This window comes from Pan troglodytes, chromosome 19 (assembly GCF_028858775.2).
Source record: "Pan troglodytes isolate AG18354 chromosome 19, NHGRI_mPanTro3-v2.0_pri, whole genome shotgun sequence".
Classification (NCBI taxonomy): domain Eukaryota; kingdom Metazoa; phylum Chordata; class Mammalia; order Primates; family Hominidae; genus Pan; species Pan troglodytes.
Window position 1 is genome coordinate 39,040,500 of NC_072417.2, and position 23,453 is coordinate 39,063,952.

At 54.3% G+C, this 23,453-nt stretch overlaps 1 protein-coding gene across 4 annotated transcripts in view; it reads right to left on the reverse strand.

Moving 5' to 3' along the window:
* Positions 1–6,360: 6,360 nt before the first annotated feature.
* Positions 6,361–23,453, reverse strand: part of FOXN1 (forkhead box N1) — a 32,951-nt gene continuing 15,858 nt past the window's right edge. Inside the window, exons 1-8 of one of the 4 annotated variants that reach the window (XM_016932189.3) lie at positions 21,189–21,325; positions 20,311–20,775; positions 17,919–18,029; positions 16,055–16,185; positions 14,425–14,521; positions 10,732–10,939; positions 10,072–10,563; positions 6,361–8,145 (exon numbers count right to left, since the gene is read on the reverse strand). In XM_016932189.3, the coding sequence (XP_016787678.1) occupies positions 7,826–8,145; positions 10,072–10,563; positions 10,732–10,939; positions 14,425–14,521; positions 16,055–16,185; positions 17,919–18,029; positions 20,311–20,775; positions 21,189–21,311 (1,947 nt within the window). In that variant the 5' untranslated portion in view covers positions 21,312–21,325 and the 3' untranslated portion in view covers positions 6,361–7,825. Of the gene's footprint in view, positions 8,146–10,071; positions 10,564–10,731; positions 10,940–14,424; positions 14,522–16,054; positions 16,186–17,918; positions 18,033–20,310; positions 20,776–21,188; positions 21,326–23,453 lie in introns of those variants that run through there. The other 3 variants (XM_063798858.1, XM_063798857.1, XM_063798856.1) reach the window with 3 other exon arrangements.

A 23,453-nucleotide genomic window follows, 5' to 3' on the forward strand; every position in this document is an offset into this window, starting at 1 on the left:
AGGACTTGAATCCAGGCAGTCCGGCTCCATGCACTACCATACTAAAGGCAGGGGGGCAGTGAGGATGAGGAGGGTGCTGCAGGAATCTGGTGAGAGAGAAAGAGAAACTGAATTAGGTCAGTATCCTCAAAGATGGAGAGAAACAGGTGAAACTGATATTTTTAAGAGGTGAGATCCTCAGGAGTGGTGGCTGATTGGATGAGTGGGTTGGAGAGAGGGAGGAGGTGAGGCTGACTGCCTGGTTTGTGGCCTGGGTGCTGGGGTAGCTACAGGTGCCATCACTGGGTTTGGGAATGCAGGTTGGATCAAGGTGGATGCCAGCAGGAGAGGATGACTTCAGACTGGGACATGCTGTGGCATGGAGGAAATTACCAGAAGACAGGAAAGGTGGGCCCTAAGACCAGGAGGGGAATAAGGGCTGGAGGTGGTGATTGTCGAGGCCATCGGCCACAAGGTGATTTCTGAAGCTATGATGGTGGCTGAGATCATGGGGTCCTCCACTGACACTCTTGTTATTTAGGAATGCCAAATGTCCTGCAATTACTGGGACTCTCCCAAACAATGCTATTATAATACGAATCCCCATCCCCTAATTGAGGGTGCCTGAACGAGAATGTATCACCTTAGGGAAGGCCAGTGTTTGAGAGCAGGGCGAAAGGAAAGGAAACAATGGAGACAGGAGGAGTGAGCCTCCAGGGAGGTGGGAGCAGAGCCATGTTTTGGAGGAAAGAATTTCATCACAAAGCAAGTGGGCAGGAACTATCAGTTGCCACAGTTAAAGAAGGAGAATGAGGACAAGAATGTGGAAGGGAGGGATTTGTTTGCAGATGAGGCTGTACAGGTATGAAAGAAAGTCCAGTATAGGGGTGATTTTGTTGTTGTAGTTTATGGGGTTACAAGTCTGCAGAGAAGGTATAGCAAGGAAGAGGACCTTTTCCTAATACCCTGATAATAGTTCTACTCACTGCAGCTGCTAAGTAAAACTGGGTTGAGGTTCTAGATTGGGCCTGCTGCACTTCCATCTTCAGAGAGAGAGGAGGGTCCCTATTCTGAGGTTCTCATCTCTGAAGCAGGCACCCAGTTGGCATTCACCTTGAAAAGAGGCCTGCGTTCCTTGGGCTTGGAGGAGCCTAGGTTGGGAAAAGCCTTGGCCCCATGCCTTCTTTTAAGTCTTCATGCCTCTGGCACTAGTCCTATTGCAAATGGTACATCTTGCTGCATTCAGTTCCCGGCACTGTCCCTAGGAACCTAGAGGCTGCCTGGGAGGAAGACAGGGTGGAGGTGGGGCTAGTCTTGGCTCTGATGTTGATGAGCTGTTGACCTTGAAGGGGCAATTCCCTTTTGTCTCTGAAATGGGCCAGTCATTTTTGCTTTGACTCTTTTTTTTGAGAAGGAGTCACGCTCTGTCGCCCAGGGCGGAGTGCAATGGCATGATCTCCAGGGTGCAGTGCAATGGCATGATCTCGGCTCACTGCAACCTCTGCCTCCCGGGTTCAAGTGATTCTTCTGCCCCAGCCTCCCAAGTAGCTGGACCCATTACAGGCACCAGCCATCATGCCCGGCTGATTTTTGTATTGTTGTAGAGATGGGGTTTCACCATGTCGGCCAGGCTGGTCTTGAACCCCTGACCTAGGTGATTCGCCTGCCTCGGCCTCCCAAAGTGCTGGGATTACAGGCCTGAGCCACCGTGCCTGGCCTGCTTTGACTCTTTAGGGGTGTCATGAGGATCCTGCCCCTGGGTAGAGAAGGAAAGCCCAAGTACCACAGGGAAACCCACAGCTCGTGCCCTCCTGGGCTGGCTGGCAAGGTGCTCACTGGGACTGCCAAACCAGTGGTTAAAATACTAAGATCTTCCCTTCCAGCTGTTAAAAAGCTGCTGTCCCAGGCCGCCCTAGCCTGGCCCCTCCCCTAAGAGTCACCCTCCACTTCCCCACCATCTGGCAACTAAAGCAAGGACATTACCCTTTTCTTTTTTTTGAGTCAGGGTCTCGCTCTGTTGTCCAGGCCAGAGTCCAGTGGCACAATCACGGCTCACTGCAGCCTCAAACTCCTGGGCCTAAGCAATCCTCCTACCTCGTCTCCCAAGTAGCTGAGACTACAGAAGCTACATGTGCCACCATACCCAGCTAATTTTTTGTAGAGATAGGGTTTTGCCATGTTGCCCAGTCTGGTCTCGAACTCCTGTGCTTAAGCAATCCTTCTGCCTTTGCCTCTCAAGCTACCGGGATTACAGGCCCAGCCCCTTGCTTTACTTTTCTATGTGTCACAGACTCTCTTGTTGTCAGTCTGCTAAAGCCTATGGACAATAAAAAGGATTTTAGGAACATAAAATATATTGTTATCCTATTTATTTATTTATTTATTTATTGGGATGGAGTCTCGCTCTGTTGCCAGGCTGGAGTACAGTGGCACAATCTCGGCTCACTGCAACCTCCGCCTCCCAGGTTCAAGCAATTCTCTTGCTTCAGCCTCCCGAGTAGCTGGGACTACAGGTGTGTGCCACCACACCCAGCTAATTTTTGTATTTTTAGTAGAGGTGGGGTTTCACCATGTTGGCCAGGATGGCCTTGATCTCTTGACCTCGTGATCCTCCTGCCTTGGCCTCCCAAAGTGCTGGGATTACAGGCGTAAGCCACCCTGCCAGGCCTATCCTATTTATTTTATGTATTAAAAACTATATACAATTGGCCATAGGTTCCGCATCTGTGAATTCAGCCAACTGTGCATCAGAAATGTCTGTACTGAATATGTGCAGACCTTTGTCTTGTCATTAGTCCTTAAATAGTACAGTATAACAATGATTGACAAAGGATTTACATTGTATTAAGTATTATAAGTAATCTAGAGATGATTTAAAGTATACGGGAGGATGTGTGTAGGTTACATGCAAATACTCCATCATTTTATATCAGGGACTTACTTGCACATTCACAGATTTTGGAATTTGTGGGAGGTCCTGGAACCACTGTGAGATGACTGTGTGTGTGTGTGTGTGTGTGTATCTACAATCATGCACTAGATATCGATGTGTCTGTCATGACAGACTACATATATGTCGGCAGTCACATAAGATTATAATACTGTATGTATGTATGTGTATATATATATATATATATATGTTTTTTAAGACGGAGTCTTGATCTGTCTCTCAGGCCGGAGTGCAGTGGCGCAATCTTGGCTCACTGCAACCTCTGCCTCCTGGGTTCAAGAGATTCTCCTGTCTTGGCCTTCCGAGTAGCTGGGATTACAGGCGTGTGTCACCACGCCTGGCTAATTTTTTGTATTTTTAGTAAAGATGAGGTTTCGCCTTGGTGGCCAGGCTGGTGTTGAACTCCTGACCTCAAGTGATGTGCCCGCCTTGGCCTCCCAAAGTGTTGGGATTACAGGTGTGATCCACCGTGCCTGGCCAATACTGTATTTTTTACTGTACCTTTTCTATGTGTTGTAGAAACACACATAGGCATTGTGTTACAATTGCCTACAGAATTCAGCACACTAATATGCCACACAGGCTTGTAGCCTAGGGGCAATAGGCTATCCCATAGAGCCTCTAGGTGTGCAGTATGCTCTACCATCTAGGTTCGTGTGAGTAAACTCTATGATGTTTGCTCAATGACAAAATTGCCTAAGGACACATTTCTCAGAACGTATGTCTGTTGTTAAGCGACAAATTACTTTATGTGTGTGTATATGTGTGTGCATGTGTATATATTTATACATATTTTGTACTATCTATAATACAATTACAAAATATCTGTGATTTCTATTGACAAAGTCACAGGTATTGCCAATGCTAGTGTGATTTGTTGCTGACATTCACAATGGAGGGAAATTCTAGATTTCAGGTAAGGATGAGAGAAAATGAAGATGTAACTTTTTCATGCAAGTTCCTGACCTGGGAATTCTAATCCATTTGAGATCTCTCACATTTAGAATCCCTGAGCAAAAGGATTAATTCCCTCCAAATAACAGACTTGAAGACGCTGCATCCATTCAGACAAATTGTTGCTCACCCTGGCCAGGTGTGGTAGCTCATGCATGTAATCCTAGCACTTAGGGAGGCCAAGGAGGTGGCGCTGTTTGAGCCTAGGAATTTGAAACCAGCCTGGGCAACATAGTGAGACCCTACCTCTACAAAAAATACAAACATTAGGTGGGTGCGGTGACCCACGCCTGTAATCCCAGCACCTAACAGAGGCTGAGGTGGGAGGATCACTTGAGCTCAGGAGTTCAAAACTAGCCTGGGTAACATCGCGAGACCCCATATTTACTTAGAAAAATAAAATTAAAAAGATGGTTGCTCACTCTAATAATGGCTATATGCTTGGTATGGGGTGGCCAGCAGGGGGCAGCATATGAGCGGGAGTGTGGGGCTCATTTCAGGGTGGAACTGAGGCCCAGTTAAAAAAAGTCGAAGGGCCTGGTTACACACTCTCTCTCTCTCTCTCTGTCTCTCTCTCTCTCTCTCTCTCTCTCTCTCACACACACACACACACACACACACACACACACACACAACTGGACCCAAGTCCTACCTGCTTGCTACCTGTCTTCTTGCATTAGGGGCCAGTTCACACACAGGTGTGCTGAATGTGCCCACTGGCCAGAGGTTTGACAGAGGGTCCCCTGGAGGAGATGGCCTAGCCTGGGTATATAAGGCAGGTTTGTCTGAGCTCTCAGAGTCTCAGGACCAGAGGCAAGCAAATGGGTCCCAATAGGATTCTCCCAGGAAACATTTGCCCTGTGTTTGGGGGCCTGGATGTCATCAAGACACAGGCCCAGGGTTGGACAGAGCTGGTGTGCAACATCGTCTGAGGTCTTGGCAAAGAGCCTGCACCTGCTTCCTACACAGCCAGGGCCAGGCTGGGGCAGGTGGGCCTTCCTCTTGGGTGCACCCGCTGGCCATGCCTTCCCCACTCCCTATCCTACCTCAGCCCACCAGCCCTGCATCTAGCCTTCCAGCCTCTGCTGGGGCGGGTGCTGGGGTAGGTGGGGTTCTATTATGGGGTCTTTTGCAGACCTATCCTCTCAGAGGTAGGTGTTGGCTGGCCCCCTGGGCCCAGCCCCAAGAAGAGCTTTGTTTTTTTTATGAGACAGAGTCTCACTCTGTCACCCAGGCTGGAGTGCAGTGGCACAATCTCAGCTCACTGCAACTTCCACCTCCCAGGTTCAAGTGATTCTCCTGCCTCAGCCTCCTGAGTAACTGGGATTAAAGGTGCCCACCAGCACACTCAGCTAATTTTTGTATTTTTAGCAGAGGCAGGGTTTCACCATGTTGCTCAGGCTGGTCTCGAACTCCTGATATCAAGTGATCCACCCATCTCGGCCTCCCAAAGTGCTGGGATTACAGGCATGAGCCACTGTGCCTAGCCATCCAAGAAGTGCTTTCTTTTCTTTTTTTTGAGACAGAGTCTCACTCTGTTGCCCAGGCTGGTGTGCAGTGGTCCAATCTCGGCTCACTGCAACCTCCGCCTCCCGGGTTCAAGCGATTCTCCTGCCTCAGCCTCCCTCCTGAGTACCTGGGATTACAGGTGTCCACCACCACGCCCAGCTAATTTTTGTATTTTTAGTAGAGATGAGGTTTCACCATTTTGGCCAGGCTGGTCTTGAACTCCCAACCTCAGGTAATCTGCCTGCCTGGGCCTCCCAAAGTGCTGGGATTACAGGCGTGAGCCACCGTGCCCAGCCTTCATCCAAGAAGAGCTTTCTAAGCAGAGACACCACTTGTGGCTGCTCTGGGACCTGGGGATCATGTATGTGCTTTTGGCTCCCACATCTGCCCCATCTCTCTTGAGATAGTGCTGCGGTGACACCAACCCCACCTGGAGGTGACACCTAGGGGGTGAGTCTGAAGTGGGACTGAGTGAGCCCCTGACCATCCAGAGACCACTCTCCAGGACCAGCAGTGCACACAGCACCAGGGCATGCTCCATTTTGTCACCTGTGGAACTCAGGGCCCCAAACCACTTGGCATCTCTTTCAGCCAGGGACAGATTGGAAGCAGAAAGGCACAGTTTGGACAGGGCAGCAACTCCTTCTTGTGTGAGGAGATGGGGGTGCAAAGAGGGAGTGGGCAGACCTCAGAGGCAAGGGGTCTGGGGGAGGGCATCCCCTCCATTCCTCTGGCCAGGGCAGCCTCTTCCCTGCATCTCTTTGGAAGTTCTCCTGGGAAGAGGCCCTGCTCACCTGCTCCTCAGCCTCCCCAGTGGGTCAAGAAGTTTTCCTAGATGCCTCACTCTTTGGATTAGAAACTTCCTAGTTCTGGGTGAGGGTGACAGGGACGTCACAGGCCCAGGGCATCTGCCATCAGTGTGGCCTGGCCATTTTGCTTAGGGAGAGGGGCCAGAAATGAAAGCTTGGTAGTGAGACCACAAGGCACTTGCTTTATTGTTCCAGGACAGGGGACAATGACAAGCCATCGCGGGATCTGCTTATGCCTCCTATAAGCCTGGGGCCAACCTGTGGAAGTTCTTGTCACCCCCAGGCCCAGGGTGGGCTGAGGTTCCCCCTCGATGGGGTCAGGCTCATGGCAGGCACCTGGGCCACACCCCGCAGGGCCAAGGGTATCCCTTGTGCTTCCCGGGCACCCTAGGTCTGCCAAGCAGTCAAAGCGGGGGTGCTTTGCATGGGTGCTTCCCTGTCACCCTGTGCCAGGCTTTTCTCCTGAATGCCCAGGTTGCCTGAGACAGTTGGAAGTAACTAACAGGTGCTCCTCAACTTATGATGGGGCTAGATCCGGAGAAACCCATCATGAGTGGGAAACATCGTAAGTCGAAAGTGGTTTTTGATTTTCGGTGGTTTCAATTTACGATGGGTTTATCGGACATAACCGCATCCTAAGTCGAGGAACATACTGAATGTGTATTGCTTTTGCACCATCTTAAAGTTGAAAAAGTGTAAGTTGAACCATCATAAGTAGAGTTAAGCCAGGACCTAAACTATGTGAACTTTTCTTTCTGGAGGAGGAGTGAGATTGTGGTGACCTGGAGGGGGCCCTTCCTGCACCCGGGACTGGGGAAAAAGGACATGTTCAAGTTTCCGAGGGCAAGGGCTTTTCCAAACACTGCTTCGGAATTGGGCTCAGTTTGGTGCCCGGGTAGATGTTGCCCCTTCTGTATGTCACCCTGGGGAAAGCTGGACAGAGCATGTACCAAGGATGGGTAGAGAATGGCTGAGTGGGTGCTGCCAATTAGCAGCTCCTGGGGGGGGTCCACAGACAACCCAGGGAGGAGCTCTCTGTCTCCTCCTTCTTGCTGGGCTGTTGGGATGAAGATGGGGGAATAAATACAGGGCGCTTCTGGGAAAGAAAATGACGATGGGGCCAGGACTGCAGAGCATGTGGATGTCAGAATGGGGGTCTGGGGGGATCTTTGGCCTGGCACAGGGCCCTGAGCTTTTGGTAAGCAAAGCGCTCAGCTCTCAGTTGCCCCAGAAATGAAGTCGGGCTCTCAGTGATGGAGTGCTGGTTCCTCTGGCTGTAAGATATGTGGGTGGGTGTACATCTGAATAATTCGTGTGTGTGCACGAGGGCTTAAGTGTGGATGAGTGTGAGCTAGGGACAGTGCATTTTCTTCTTGCCCAGACACTTGCTCTTTGGGGGCCCTGGGTGAGGAGCTGGGCCACCACATGGCAGAAATGTGTGAGAGGCAGCACCCCAGGTGATGTCCTCTGTGCCCCCAGCTACCAGCTAACACACACGTTGGCTTAGTGGCATAGGGGACAGGTAGTATTTTCCTTCCTTGACCTTTAAGGTGAGCCCGATGTGGGCGGCCAGCCAGGACTTCCAGACCAGGCAAACGCTGGAGCTGACGATGCTGGGCACAGCTCATGCCAGGGCCACGGGCTTGGAGCTGGGGCTGAGGTACACAGAGGGGCCTGCAGGGGCCGTGGGGGGCGTGGGCTCCAGCTCCACAAAGGCAGAGTAGAGGGTGGTGAGGTGCAGGTCACCCAGTGCCCCGGAGCCACCACTGCCCGGGGGTGCCAAGTCACCTGCCCCACTGCCTGTCTCTGTCAGACAGGGCCCAGGGGGGAAGCAGTGAGGTGGTGGCTGGGGTGGCAGCATCGAAGATGATGTCGGGGATGAGGTCACCAGTACCAGGGGGTCGAGGGCCAAGCTGTCATCCTTCAACTGTTCCCACAGGTTTCCTAGATGGGGAAGGAGAGAACAGGTGTCACTGGGAGGCACCGGAGGAGCCCTGTCTGGCCCCTCCTCCCTGTCAATCTTCACATGCTGCAGAGAGCAGGGGTCAGGGTGACATGTGCTGGGAACAGAGCCTGGCACTAGCTTGTGACCCCAGGCAGTTGCTGAAGCTCTCAGCCTCAGATTCCTCCTCCCGTGTAGCACAATCTGAAAGCCATCGATCTAGATGACCTCTGTGGTTCTTTTTGGGGGGTGGGCATTGGGGAGGGGTTGATGCCTGCTGACAGGCTGACAGCGTGGATGCCAATGTTGTGCACTCGGGAGTGAACCCTGGCTCATGCCCAGTCTCCCAAGGAAGGTAGATTTGCAGCCCAGATCAAGGAGCTTCCGGCACTGTACTCTGGACCTCATGGGATGGATGGGCATGGCTCCCTGGTTCTCCTCCACTGCAGGGCCCAGGGAATGGGAGCAGAGCCAGGATGCATACCTGAGTCCGAGGAGCAAACAGTGCTGCCACCTGTGGACCCTCATCATGGCTGACCAGGGCCTGGGGCTCCTGCACTGGGTATCCAGGCTGCAAGCTCTGGAGAGAGAGGGCCTGACTAAACCCTGGATTGGATTTGGCTGCCTGGGTTCCAGTCCCAACTCTCCCTCTTTCTAGCTAAGTGACCTAGAGTAAGTTCTCAAGCCTCTGTGTGCTTCCATGAAGCAGGTTTAATAATCCTTCCTATCCTCTAGGCCCAGATGAGAAAGCACATAGAGAGCAGTCAGCCTGATGCCTGATGCCTAGCAGGGGATCAAGTAAATGTTTTTCGTATCCCACATGTCTATAGCTTCCTCTGAGGCTGATTGAGCCCTGCTCCCCACTTCTGGACTGGGCTGAGGATCTATGTGCACTTTTCTAATAGCTTCCTAAACCTGGGTTGTCTCCCCATCGGTTTGGGAGCTCTCTGAGGACAGGCTGCCTCCATCAGCTTGTGAATGTCCCCCACCCCTGTGCACACAGAGTCTGAGGCCTGGGTCGTCACCCCGTTCCAAACCTCCTGTGGCCAGTATCAGGGCCTGGGGTGCACTGGAATTTAGACGGGAATGGGTGGGCTTAGCCATCTGCAGAGACGGAGCAGCCAAGATGGAGTGGAATGGGTAGAACCCTCCCCAAACTCCTATGTCCAAATCTCTCCAGGACTTGCCCAGCTCTGAGACTCTTCCTCTAGGGTAGAGTCTCTCTCCTTCTGCTTTAGAAGATGAACTCTGATAAAATACAAATGCATCTGAGAATGTTCAGACTACTGGTCACTCACAATCGAGTATAGAATAGAACACGGAGCCCTTTGCAGTCTATCCAGAGCTGAGAGTGGTTTTTTTGTTTGTTTGTTTTTGAGGCGGTGTCTCGCTCTGTCACTCAGGCTGGAGTGCAATGGCACGATCTTGGCTCACTGCAACCTCCGCCTCCCGGGTTCAAGTGATTCTCTAGCCTCAGCCTTCTGAGTAGCTGGGATTACAGGTGCGTGCCACCATGCCCAGCTAATTTTTGCATTTTTAAATAGAGACAGTGTTTCTCCATGTTGGCCAGGCTGGTCTCGAATGCCTGACCTCGGGTGATCTGCCCACCTCAGCCTTCCAGAGTGCTGGGATTACAGGCGTGAGCCACCGTGCCCTGCCAAGAGTGGTTTGATGATGAGGTCAGTTGGACCATGTTTGGAGCACCAGGAGGAGGGAGACAGGGGCAAGGACATCCCTCTTTCCCCATTCTCTGGATGGCAGAGAGCAAGTGGGAAGCTCCCCCTGCCAGGTCCGGCCTCCTCTGCTTCAGCTGACCAGAAACCCAGCCACTTGCAGGCTGCAGTCTGGAGACCTGGAGAAGATGAGTCCCAATGCCAGGTGCTCCTCTCCAGTCCTGTCCCACCTTCCCTTTCCCACCCCCAGCTCACCCTGGAAGTCGAAGTCAGTGAGTGAGGGATTGATGGCATCCAGGTCAGTGCCAAGGTCTCCATCTGGCAGCAGGGTGTCGTGCATAGTCCTGGCTGGGGAAGGCTCGGCCAGTAGCTTGGCACTGTGGCTGGGTGGGGTGTGGGCAGGCAGAGGCGAGTCCTGGGGGGTGCCTGGCTGGGCCCGCAGCTCAAGGTGCCCGTCCGGCTGTGGGAACAATGGCTGCGGGGGTCCAGGAGGGGCCAGGCCTGGTGAGAGGTGCAAGTATGTCTGCCCATAGCAGGAGGGTGTGTGCCCCACAAGTAGGTCCTGCAGGGGGTTCTTGCCAGGAATGGGGCCTGGAGCTGGGTGGAGTGAGTGCAGCGGTGGGGAGAGGCCAGCTGGGGGTGCCAGGGGCCGGATGGGGCCTGAGCCGGACAGCCCAGGGGGCGGACAGCCCAGGAGTGGGGAGCCCAGCTTTTCTCTCTTGTCTCCAATGAGGCTGTCCAGCTCTTCTGAAAGGCCCAAGAGAGAAAGAACACCATGAGACCTCCCTCCTCCACAGTCTTCCCCAGACTGGAACCCTTACTCGGGGCCTTGCCTCATTCTCTGATTCTCTTTTTTTTTTTTTTTTGGCTCATGAGTACCCTGGGCCCTTCCTTGCGTGGCCCGGCCAGCCTCACCTGGCTTGGCCATGCTTTTGCGCACAGCAATGGGATCTTTCCTCTTCCATTTTTGCAGCTCCTCTTGCATCTTGTCGATCTTGGCCGGATTGAGGGCCCACAGGCAGCCCTTGCGGGAGGAACTTCCTGATTTGTTCTCCACCTTCTCGAAGCACTTGTTGAGGGAAAGGTTGTGCCGGACAGAATTCTTCCAGCCATCGGGTGCTGTCTGCCGGAACAGAGCAAGACAAGCATTCAGGCCAGGCTCAGGAAGCCAGAGCGGGCTTCAGGTCTGGGTTCTAGAACACTCCTGTTTCTCCTCTGGGCACAGAGCTGCCGCCCACTCTGGGGCTTGTTGTCCTCCTCAGCACCCAGCCCTTGCTTGGTACCCTTCGGTGGTAGGAGAGGGGTGAACACGAACCTTGACCCCAAGTTATTTTCATCTCAAATCTGCCTTCATCCCACCCGCATCCCTTCCTGACCCCTCAGAGGACTGCCGAGGTGATTCGGAAAGCCAGGGCTGGTGGGCGCTACAGAGGCCTTCTGGCCCACAACACTCTCCCATCTGAAGCTGAGCCACTCCCCACTGGGTCTCCATGCCTGTGCTTGGACCCCTCTGTGGAAGGGGGACTCATTACTCTGAGGTCTTGTGGCTGGCTTTAGACAGGGGAATTAGGGGAAGAATGCTCCTCTCCTGGGTCTGCCTTATCCCCTCTAGGACTAACTTGGGAGAAAAGAAAGATGGGCGAGGTTGGTGAGTGTTTGGGTGTGTGTGGTGTGTGCATTGCACATATGTTTGTGTGTCTAAGTGGGTTTGGTATATGAAGGCACAGTGCGTATGAGCATGTGCATACGTCCCTAAGTGTGTCATCCTGGCATAAGCAACGTCTCCTGGATACTCCTTCATGGGTCCATGAATTCCTCGACTGTGAGGATGGCTGTGTGTGAGAAAGTCTCTCTGGGTGTGACTGTGGGTAGCCATGATCGTATGATGTGTGGGTGTGAGTGTTTGCATGAGTGTGCCCAGGGGGCGTGCCCTGGTGGGGAGGCCAGCCCTCAGGCAGTGGGGGGGGGTGCTCGTGCCAATAGAATAAACACCCATTAGGAGGCCTGGTCATGCCACCAGTGCGGTAATTGTGCCTAGGGAGGGTTGTAAAAACCATTAGGCTGACTCAGTTGGGTGAGAGGCGGTGGCGGGAGGGCCAGTGGGCCCCCTGCCCGCCCACCTCCAGCTCTGTTCCAGGCTCTGTGACAGCCCTGAGCTCAGCAGGGGCTGACTGTGGGTAGGGCACTTGCTCTGGCCGGTGGGGCTCCTTCGCCCTCATTCCCTGGCCCCTCCCCCTTTCAGCCCAAAGTTTCTGCTTAATGAGGGGCGGCCACTCCCTCCTCCTCAGCCCACTTGCCCCAGGGAGCAGCCAAGCTGAATCATGCCCAGCAGAACTGGGTCCTGATGCCAGCGTCACTCCAAGTGGCTGGCAGGACCTGGTGCAGCCTTTCTTGGGGGCAGCTGGCCTGGGGCAGGTTGCTGGTTGAGATGACCCCTAAGGCTCCCAGGGTCACCAGGGAGGATTCTTGAGCCACCAGACCAGCCAACTAGGGATTCACCTTCGACTCCCACCACAGTCTCCACTAGGAGTTAAGGCCATGTTGCCCCATGGGCGGAGTTAATGGGCGCTGGGGCCTTTTATGGCCCCATAAATCTGTGACTTTGGGATGCCAGGGCAGCCCCCACCCCAGCCACTTCCTGTTTGGAAGAGGGATGGTCAGCACTAACAATTATGTCCAGTGGCTGGACACTTCCCCAGCCCCACATCCCTGACTCATGGGGCTATGGGATGCCCACAGTAGCTGCCTTGGGCATGAGTGCTGGCCACTCCAGGGTCCAGTCTATCCTTGCCCAGAAAAATGATCTTCAAAAGGGAAGTGAGAGATGGAAAGAGGTGGGGGATCTTTGAACTAAGGAATTTCCTTAGGTGGGTCACAGGGGAACTGTCAGAGTCAGAAGGAATCTATGTGCCAACAGATCTGACCCACTTTACAGACTGGGAAACTGAGGTTCAGAGAAGAAAGGGCCTAGCCCTGGATCACACAAGGAGGCAGTGACAGAGCTTAGCCTCCAACTCTGTCCCTCAGCTAAGGGCCCTGCCCAGGTCACCCCATAGGGCCTGTCTCACAATCTGGGGCCCATCCCATCCTCACAGATGCTTTCTCTCTGAGATCAAATGTAAACTCAGGAGTGAGGGAGTGATGCAAGTGGCTAAAAACAACAACTAGAACCAAAGGGAACAAAAAGCTGTTAGACCTCTTCACTCCTCAGCCCCATAAAACAGGGATTACATGGCTCCCAGGAAAAATAATTAAGCCAGGAAGATGAGATGCGGGGAGGGGTGGGGGCCAGGCCAGGAGCTGGTGGGGAAGGAAGGCTGAGAGGACTGGGCTTTTCCCTCTCTCTGCCCTGGCCCCTTGAAACCCTAGAAGACCCTCCAAAAGCTTTAGGGGTTAGGGAGAGTTCAGCCCCTGACCTGCTGGGGTACTGGGGGCAGCCCTGAATTCAGGCTTTGATGCTTCTTGAATTCCAGGGACGACTCACCTCCCTCCCTCTTTCTCTTCCAGAACCTCTGGTGGATCAACACACTTTTCCACTCCTGGACAGACCACTCCGGCCAACTTGCCCACTCCTCATCTGATGGCAGCCCAGCAGGATAAACTTATTTGAACATCAAGCATCAAGTGATCCCCAGGCAGGACCATAGATGGTGGGGGCAGGAATCACCCCCTGGCAGGTGGAGCTGAGTTCCGGATTACCCGGGTCTCAGCAACTGCCCACTGCCTGGGTGACAGATGAGATTTGTGTCTACTAGGGCTTGGAGAAGGCACTCCTCACACACAATCTCTGGTCTCCCTGACACCCATCCCAGGAGAAGGGGGTCTGTGCTGGAGGGTCTAGGTGGCACGCAGAGAGGGGTGTGCAAAGCCAAATAGCTTGATCCAGTAACTGATCCCATCTACTGTGCGACCTTGGGGGAATGGACCACCCTGTCTGATGTGTTTGTCCACCTTGGGAGAAGAGCCCCTGTCCTGCCTCTAGAGAGGGAGCTGGGTAAGGCTCCCAGAAGCCCCTTCTGTGAATGATAGAAATGAGATTCTGCCCAAGGGGTTGGGGGAGAGTGAGGTGAGCCAGCCTGGGACACTCAAAGACTGGGAAGCCCACACCCCGCTTTCTGGCAGAACTGCAGCTGAGCCTGCCACCCACAGAGATAGATCCTAATCTCACCTTGGAAGGCAATGGCTTCTTCAGCCCCGACCTCCCAGTCACCGTGGCTGACTAGCTTCTCCAGTCCCACAGCATCCCAGCGGTCGGGGGAGCAATAGTGTCTTATTTCTTCTCCAACTTTCTCTTCCCACTTGGGGTAGATGGATGCTCCCTGAGGCCCATCGGTGCTACCATGCCCACCTTCCCCAGCAGAAGGTCTGACTCCAGTCTGCTGTGCAACCTTGAATGAGCCGCTTGGGCTCTCTGTTCCCCACTTGGAGCACCTTTTGTAGGAACTCTGTCCTTCTGAGGTGGAGACAATGGAAAGCATGGTGGGGGTAAGCCCTCTCCTGGCTTTCGTTCTAATTCTTCTCCCACCTCCAGACTGAAGCCTCTGCTCAGAGAGGCCTGGCCTGTCCAGGACTTGGGGGTGATGGGATGGGCAGGAATCTTGGGCTCACCTTGAAGTAAGGAAAGTGCTCCGTCATAAAATTGTAGATCTCGCTGACGGGAAGGCTCCCAGTTTTACTGTTCTTAAGGGCCATGAAGATGAGGATGCTGAAGACAGAGAAAGCCCCTGAGAGTCCAAACCTCTGACTGGGTCCTGAGCCGACCCCAAGCCCCCCACCCCTGGTGAGAGGCTCTATGGAATTGGAGTTGAAAGAGAAGGGAATGAGAAGCTGTCCATTGAAGTGAGCACGGAAGTCAGGAATTACAGATGTGCGAGGGTCTTGTGGAATCTGAGAAACCTGGGTGGCCATCCTGGCCTAGTTACTCTCTGGCTGTGTGACCTTGGGTGAATGCCTTACCCTCTCTGAACCTCAGTTTCCTCAACTTTGAAGTGAAGAAAGTAATAGCTACCTCAGAGTTGTGAGGGTTAAGGATGGTGCCTGTCACATAGAAGGCACTCATTAAACGGAAGCTGTCATTACTAGTTAGTCCTCAGCCAATTGCATGAATGTTGGAGAGTAGGGAGGGAACTAAGGTTTCTTGAGCCTATGCAATGTACCAAGCACAGTACCTACATTCTCTTACTTAATCCTTCCAAAAGCCTGAACTGCTACCCCAAACCCTGACATTTTTTTCTTTTGAATCTTAAAAGTCTTATATATATATATATATATATATATTTTATTATACCTTAAGTTCTGGGATACACGTACAGTACGTGCAGGTTTGTTACATAGGTATACCCGTACTATGGTGGTTTCCTACACCCGTCAACCCGTCATCTACATTAGATATTTCTCCTAACGTTGTCCCTCCCCTTGCCCCCAACCCCTGACATTTCTTTTTTTTTTAAAGAGGAATAAATAGAGGCTCAGAGAGATTAAGTAACTTCCCTGAGGTTTCATGCTGGTCAATTCCACAGCTGGTCTTGAACTCATTTCTGCTGGACTCCAAGAGCTGCGTGTATGTCTTTCAGTGAATGATCCTGCCTTTCACAAAGCCCTTCTCTGCACTCCTGGCTGATGCTTAAGTTCCTCTCCCTTCCCCTCAGCTCACACTAGCTGATGACCCGATCCCATGTAGGGCCTGACACATATTTGGCCAAGTGTCACTGTTGGTTGGATGAATGAAAGGACAGATGGAAGGGTCTCCCAGACAGGCTGGGTCTGCTGACACTTAAGAGCCCAGCCCCAGAGAAGTCCCACCAGATCTGGCAGATGGTGGATAGCTGAGTCACATCTGCAGGCCTCATCCCCCATTTCCTTCCAGTAGAGCTTTGAGGGGGCCTTCCGTCTGTTTCCGGGGAGGCACAGGGAAGGCAGCAAGCATCCCCCTTAAATTCTCAGATCCAGGCCCTGGGCCCTAGGAGATGAGACCTTGGCAGGCTCACCACAGGGCACCAGCATCTGCTGAGTCAAGTCACAGACATGACTCCCCAGGCTTAGACAAAGGGTCAGAGCTGATCCAGTCTATGCCCCTGCCTTCATGCAGGAACCCTCTCTCCAGCATCTTCTGGAAGCCCACTGGTATGATTTCCACCCGCTGCCATTACTGGTAGACCCAGAGGATTCCATGCCTCAGTGTTCCCAGGGGCCCTCTCACTCCCCTCCTCCTCCCATCCCCGGAGAGTGGGAAATGTACCTGTAGGAATAGATGGGTTTTGGGAAGAGAGGCTGGTGCCCATCGGTGCTGGCCTGGGGTGCCATTCGCTGGTACGGATAGTGTGAGGAGCCCAGGTAGGGTATGGGGTAGCTGCCACCACCTGGCGAGTACTGAGGAGGTCAAAAGGGGCAGAGTGATTGCATGGTACCCAGCCTTTCCCAGGAGGGCCCCCCTCCCCATTTATATACATCCAGAGAAGGGGCTCAGGCCAGATTCTTCCCTCCTGGGTCATGGGCCCCATCACCCCCAACGCAGAGCTGTCTGAGGGGCTGTGAGGAGATCCACACCCTGTAATTCAGGATCTCAGAGGCCTTAAAACCCTCTTCCTCCAGCTCCTTCCTCTCAGCCCTTTTGATGCTCTGGTTGCTATGGTGACGGGACCCTGCAGGGAGAGTATGAAGTGAAGCCCTCGGCCCCTGCACCCTTCCAGGAAGGTGCTCCCAGTGCCTGTGCATCTCCCAGAGCAGCTGGGCCGGAAGCAGGATGTCCAGCCTGGGCGTTTGCTGGGCACTGCCACCTTTTATGAGTTTCAGTGGCTCTTTGAAAGGGCCAGTCATGGTGGTGGACAGGTCGGGGTAGGAGGTGGTTTTACGGCAAAGGGAGTGGCTGCGGTGCCACGGATGGTGTTTTATGGGGGATGGGGGTAGGAGACTCTGACTCCCCCAGCTGCTCCAGGCTGAAGAGCTCTTTCCAGGTTACCCAAGAGACATTTAGTGCCTGAGTCACCCTCGGTCCAGGCTCCATAAAGCCCTGGGTGCGGCCATCTTGAGAGGGGGTGCAGACTGCAGAGGCCATCAAAGCAGGGCCAGGCTTGGTGAGGTCATTTAAGGTCCGGTGGCCCCTTAGTTCTTCTGTGGCTCAATCTCTGTCCCTGCCTCAGGGACATCCTCTACCCTGGGTCAGACCATGAGCCTCAGGATAGCTTCAGCCATTCCACCCAGGCCCCTCATGGCAGAGAGGATGCCCTCTCATGCCTTCTCTTTGCTTCCCTCTATCTCTTTCTTTTCCCTGCAAAGCCAGCAGTCTGACCCAGCCCCTCTCCCTTGCCTTCCTCCCTGGCTTGGCTGAGATCAGGGCCAGTGCCAGAGAGCCGGGTGCAGAACCTGCTCCACAGGCAGGGCCTGTCTCAGTGCCAGGCTGCAGGTGGATGGAGCTGGGCGCTGGGCAGCCACTTGCTCTGTCTTGCCTGGTGACTCCTGGGAGCTGCCTGGCTGCTCTGGGGCTCTTTTCTTTCTCCTTTAAAACTCCTCCATCCCATGCCAGTGTGGGGCAATTACTTGGCATCCTATACACTTGGGAGGAGCTGAAGCTGGGAAAGGAGGAAAGGGCTGAAGATGATGGGGACTTGGAGTCCTCTGGGTGGGAAGGTCCCCTAAGCCCACACTGGGTGCCCACCCTTTCTAGGCTAATAGAAGTTGGAGGCCAAGGTCACATAGCAAGATGGTGGCTGACTATACAGAAGCCCTTGTTCCTCGACCTGCTCGGCCTGTGTTTCACACCACACTCCTCTTTGCCCCTCTCTCTGTCTGGGGCAGCTCTCCTCCTTCCCCCATTTCTGGCTCACATCACAGCCCTGCCTCCATCTCAGCCCCACACTCTTATCTGAGGCCTCTCAGGCCTTGCCAGGGACTCAGACAAGCCCACCCCTGGAGGAGGGCAATTGCTTCTCTTCCCATTAACTATTCCCACCACCTGCTGTGGCCAAGCCTAAGGTTCAGGGCCCTGCTGTCCTTATCTGCCTATCCTGGTGAACACATGCCATCACATAGACACCCACACACCACATACACACACACGATATCCTCAGACCTGGGGGAAGCAGGCCCACTTGCCCCAGACCCACCTGGTGGAAGGGGGGCTGGGAGGAGCAGTACATATGCTGCAAGGGAGGCTGGTAGCAGAACATCCCAGCACCACTCTCCAGAACTGGGGGCTTGACTTTGACCTCTGAACCCTGCTGGAAGAGAAAGCAGATGACTAGATTAGGCCTTATTTTCTCCCTTCCTCTTTCCTGTGTCTTGAACCTTACATAAAAGCAACCCCTATTCTGCTTCCCCCAAAGCTTATTCCTGGAGAACAACAGAGAACAGAGAAGGGCAGAGATTTTCCCAAGGGAACTCAGCAATTTAGTGGTAGAGCCGGGGCTGGAACTGACAGCAGTCCCTACGCCTCCCCTCACGGCAGGGGAGAGGCTGAGGCTGGGCTGTCCTGAGAAGTCAGGGAGACTTGTGCTGGGGTAGGGACAGGGATCTTCTGGAATAGCACAAAGGCACAGTGCTGACCTCACTCGACACGCCTGACTCAGAGGTCTCAGACCCTCTGAGTAGGTGTGCAAAGGACACCAGGAAAAGGTCACAGCTCCAGAACTCTCCCTGAGGATCCATGGTGAGGGGAGCATGGGTAGTGGCCAGACAGGCTGGTCCAGCTGTGGCCCTGGGTCCCTTCTGTTTCCTCCTCTGTACAGCCCCAGGAAGCTCCAGCAGGATCTCTGGATGGGGCTAGTAACTCCTCTCCGCTCTGACTCCTGGCCATCCCTGATGCAGAGCTTTTGCTCCCTGCTCCAGGGAGTCTACACAGTTGCTGGCCTGCGTGAGTCCTGTGGATGCTCTCACACTGGGCATGGGGAGCCTGCAGCTGCTGCTAGCCATGATGGCCAGACTCCGCCTTCCCATGTGTGAGAGGCCGACACAGAGTCCCAGGGCCTAGTGCAGAGCTCTCCAGTGAGTACCGACAGGAGGGTGTGCAGCTAGGCCCTGGAAGGTGGACAAGCCCTGGAGGAGGCGGATTGTGCTTCCTGGGGTTACCAGGGGCCTTGGGAAACCAGCATCTGGGCCGAGGGGCAAATCAGCTGTGACCTCTCTCTGGGTGTGCCCTGGGGTTGTTGATGCAGAGATTGCCATAATCATAGAATCTTGGGCCTAGAAGGGCCAAGAGCACTTGTGTCTAACCCCTTCATTTGACAGATGATGGGGCTGAGCCCAAAGAGGGGAAGCAATATGCCCAAGGTCACCCAGCAAGTCGACCAGATAGCTGTGTGTCTCTGGAGCTCTTCTCCATGTGTGGGAGGGCAAGGGTGTGAACTCAATCTCAGTCTCACCATTTGCAGGCTAGGAGACACCCTGGGCAAGTCACTTGGCCTCTATGAGCCTCAGTTTCCTCATCTGCAACACGGGTATGGTGGGAACTCTCTAGAGTGTTGTTGAGGGGATTAAATGGGGGCACTTGAAAGAAAGCACCTGGCAGAATGATTGGCAGCTGTTATTGAGTGGAGGTTTGGGGGCAGTAGCTGAGATGATGGTGCCCTATCTGTAGGCTGTGGTCATGTTTAAGGGGCCTGAGAAGAAGTGGTCAAAGGGCCAGAATAAAGTCCTGTTTTGGCCACACCTGGTAGGACCCAACCGCCTTCTCCATCTTCCTTCTAAGCCTTTGTTGGGGTGGCTTGGGGCTGGAATGGGGGCCTGTTTGAAAGCAAGAGGTGAGGGGGGCTGGTGGGCATGTGGAGTAGGCACTGCTGAGGCTACGCCCACTCAGTCACTGCCTCAGGGACCTCCAAACCAGAGCGGGGGAGCAGGGAGCAAATTCCCTTTAGCTTTTATCTTCCCTAAGCAACAATCCCATGAGACAGGTAATGTTGACCTTACTTTTCAGATGAGGCTCAGAGACGTTAAGACTTGCCCAGGGTCACGCCGCTTATGGAGGTCAGGCTATGGAAGGACATGTTAACCTTCCAAGGTATTTCCAGGAATACACCCAGGCCCCACTCTGGGCAAAGAATGGGGCCAGGAAGGGTCCCTCCACACTTAAAGTCCTCTCTCAACTCTGTATGCTAAGGCTGGGGAGGGAAAAACTGTGTACCATGGCTCCTCCCCAAACCCTTTCCCTTGGCCTCTGGAATGTGCTTTTCTTGTCACATTTGCATATGGGTGTGTAGGTCTGGCTGGAGTTTCTGGACATTTAAACAAACAGTGAGAAGTCACACACTGGAATCCTGACTCAGGAGCCTCTGGGAAGCTGCCAGCTTCTTTAGCCTGGCCTACCTCCCCCACTTGCCCCCCTCCATGCTGGCCAGGCCAACACCCCTCCCCAGCTGACCAGGAGGCCCCAACTCTCTGGTCTTGAGTGGGAAGGTCTGCAAAGAGAAGGTGGGACTTTGGTCTCAGAGGTCTGACTCTTTCTAGGCTGCTAGGAACTGGGACAGCGGGGAGATGGGACACTCGCTGGCCACTAGTACTCACCAGGACTTGGGGGCCATGCTCCTGGCTGGGGTGGGGGAGCCCGTTACACCAGGCCTCTGCTGAGAAGCCAGGCAGGAAGGCCTCGGCCTCCGCCACGTCCACTGGGATCTCCTCGAAGGCCTCCAGCGGCCCTGGGGTCTTAAAGGAGTGTCCATTGAGGGCCAGGGTGGTCTCGGCCTCTGGGAAGACGTCCTCATGGAAAGGCCGCTTGTACGGGTGGAAGGGCGCGTGGCTGCCCTTGAGGAATCGCCCAGGGCTGCTTGCTGGGGCCTCCTCAAAGCCAAAGCCAGGACACTTGTCTGAGGGTGAGAGCCCGAAGGGCCCGGGGCCGGGGCCGGCTGGGCAGTGGCCCCGGACTTGCTCGGGCCCTGGTGACGCAATGCGGGGGCTGTGTGGGGGCAGTGAGGGTGTCCTCTCTGGAGGGCCGTTGGACACAAATGACGAGCAGCTGAAGCCGGCATGCTTCTGGGTAGACAGAGAGTAGCGAGCCTGTGAGTGGAGGCTGAACCAGGCCTGGGGACTGGCTGGGACCCTACTCTGTTCTGGGGTAAAGGGGGTCTATGGCTGAGCTCTGGGAAGACCCTAAATGGTGGAGAAGAAATAGCCTGCCCTTGGGAGCCCCGATTTCATGAGGGCACCCTGCCATGAAACCTGGGGTACCCCAAATCTGATGGGGCTCACAGCCCTGGGACAGGCTCAGACTGAAGGGATGAGGAGTGACCCCTCTGGATCTCGGGGTCCCTGAGGACTTGTTTGCTGGTGGAGGGGACAAGACAGGCCCTGGGAGGTCCCTGGGGGCGGTAAGGTGACTGGTCTTCTTGTTGCCTGGGCAGCCGCAGGCCTTGGCCTAAACCCAGGCCCAGATGCCGGGTACTTACACTCTGTGGGGCAGGGGAGCCTGGGAGGCCCGGTGCCTGCATGAGGTCCCCTTGGCGCTCGCCCTCCAGTCTGGTGGGGCCCGGCAGCGTGACGTCAGACTGCGGCGGGGGTAGCGACACCATCACCCAGTCCTGGCCTCAAAGAAAGCCGTCTGCCATGAGAGTGAGGACCAGCATCCAGGGGGGGACCAACCCAGGTTCGCCACCTCCACCCCAACCCCATCCTTGGGCTGGGACCCTGCCTCCAGTCAGCCATCTGATGAGAGAGAGAGAGAGAGAGAGAGAACCAGACAGAGAGCGAGAGAGAGAAAGAGAAATAGTTTGGAAAAGCAGAGCAGAGAGATCAGACCCCTGTGGAGAAAGGGCAAAGCGAGCCAGGTAGGAGCCTCAGGAGGGGCTTGGCTGATCTCAGGCTGCAGCTGCAGAGACTGACCAGTGAAACCCCGGCTCCCAGCTGGGCTCTGCCTCTGGCTCCTCAAGATCGGTCTCCTGTGTCTACAGAGAAGGGCCTGGCAAGGTGACCACAGCAGGTGGTCTCCATTCAGTGACTGGGCAAGTCGGTGGTCCTGAGGGGAGAGTGAGCTGGTGCGTGGGTCAGACTCATGCTTGGGGTGGGAGCAACCCCCTCCATGCAGGTGAGCCAGCCCTCAGCAGAGGCTGGTCCTGCAGCGACCCTCAGGTCAGCCTGGCTGATGTGACCACAGTGTGTAACTGGGGACCCAAAGGCCCCCGGTTGCCTGGAGGCCCTGTGAGCCCAGCGGGCCCTGAGGATGTCACCAGCCACACTGCAGCGCCTGGCGAGTGCTGTTCCACCGGTGTCCCCCAAACTCTAACCTGTGACTTTGTGCAGGCCACTGCCCCTTTCTGATCTTCAGTTTCCCCATGAAGACCTAGAGGCTTGGGTACACGATATCGGAGGGCTTTTTCTGCTCAGACCTTCTGCAATCATAGGGGAACCCTGTCCCTAACACAGTGGGGTGGTTAAGAGGACTCAGGCCTCAAAGCCGGGGTTGGCCCTTCCTCTCAAGCAGTGCCAGCAAAGCTCTCTGAACTTCGGCGTCATCATCTAACTGGGAGAGTGACAGGCCCCACCTCACACAGATGTTGTGAGTGTCAAACAAAATCATGCGCAGAAAGCATTCAGCACAGTGCCTGGTGCACAGTCAGTGCCCCATAAATGCCAGTTCTCATTATGAATATTATTGTGAGTGTGGTTCTCACTTTTTTTTTTTTTTTTGAGATGGAGTCTCTCTCTGTCACCCAGGCTGGAGTGCAGTGGCATCATCTTGGCTTACTGCAGCCTCCGCCTCCCGGGTTCAAGCAACTCTCCTGCCTCAGCCTCAAGAGTAGCTGGGACTACAGGCTTGTACCACCACACCTGGCTATTTTTTGTATTTTTGTTTTTATTTTTATTTATTTATTTTTTTGGAGACGGAGTCTCCCTCTGTTGCCTAGGCTGGAGTGCGGTGGCATGCTCTCGGCTCACTTCAACCTCCACCTCCTGAGTTCAAGTGATTTTCCTGCCTCAGCCTCAAGAGTAGCTGGGACTACAGGCACAGGCCACCATGCCTGGCTAATTTTTGTATTTTTAGTAGAGAAGGGATTTCACTATTTTGGCCAGGCTGGTCTCCAACTCCTGACCTCAGATGATCTGCCTGCTTTGGCCTCCCAAAGTGCTGGGATTACAGCCTAGCCACTGTGCCCGGCCTCTCACTCTTACTATCCTCAGCTTTTTGCCTTCCTTTACCACCTGCAAGAGCAATTCCTCTTAAATGTACTTCTCTTTGCCCAAGTGGCCTCTGATAAATGCTACAGTTTGCTGAGGGTCTGCTCTGGGCTGGCCACTGTGTGAACAATTTGGATGGTTTTCTCATTGATCTATTAGAACAATGAGAGGAAGGAGCATTATTGACTCCACCTTCCAGATGAGGACGCTGAGGCTCAGCGGGGTTATGTGACTTGCCCAAGTCGCCCAGGGGCAAGAACTCTGGTCTGTCCGACTGCAGACTCTGCACTCTGCTTACGGTTTCTTCATTGGGTGGGTGTCAAAGTTGGGGTAGGCTAAGCTGGGAGCCCAGGCATCAAGAAAAGCATGAGGTGTACACTCACTCCTTCTACCCAAGACCCCCTCAAGCCAGAGCAGGGCAGCTGTGCTGTGCCCAGGCCATGCTCTTTCCGGAGCTCTGGGAGGGAGAGGTGGCCTCATTGGCCCCCTGGTACCCAGGCTGGGGTTGGCACATCTTTGCTGAATAAACCATCAATAAG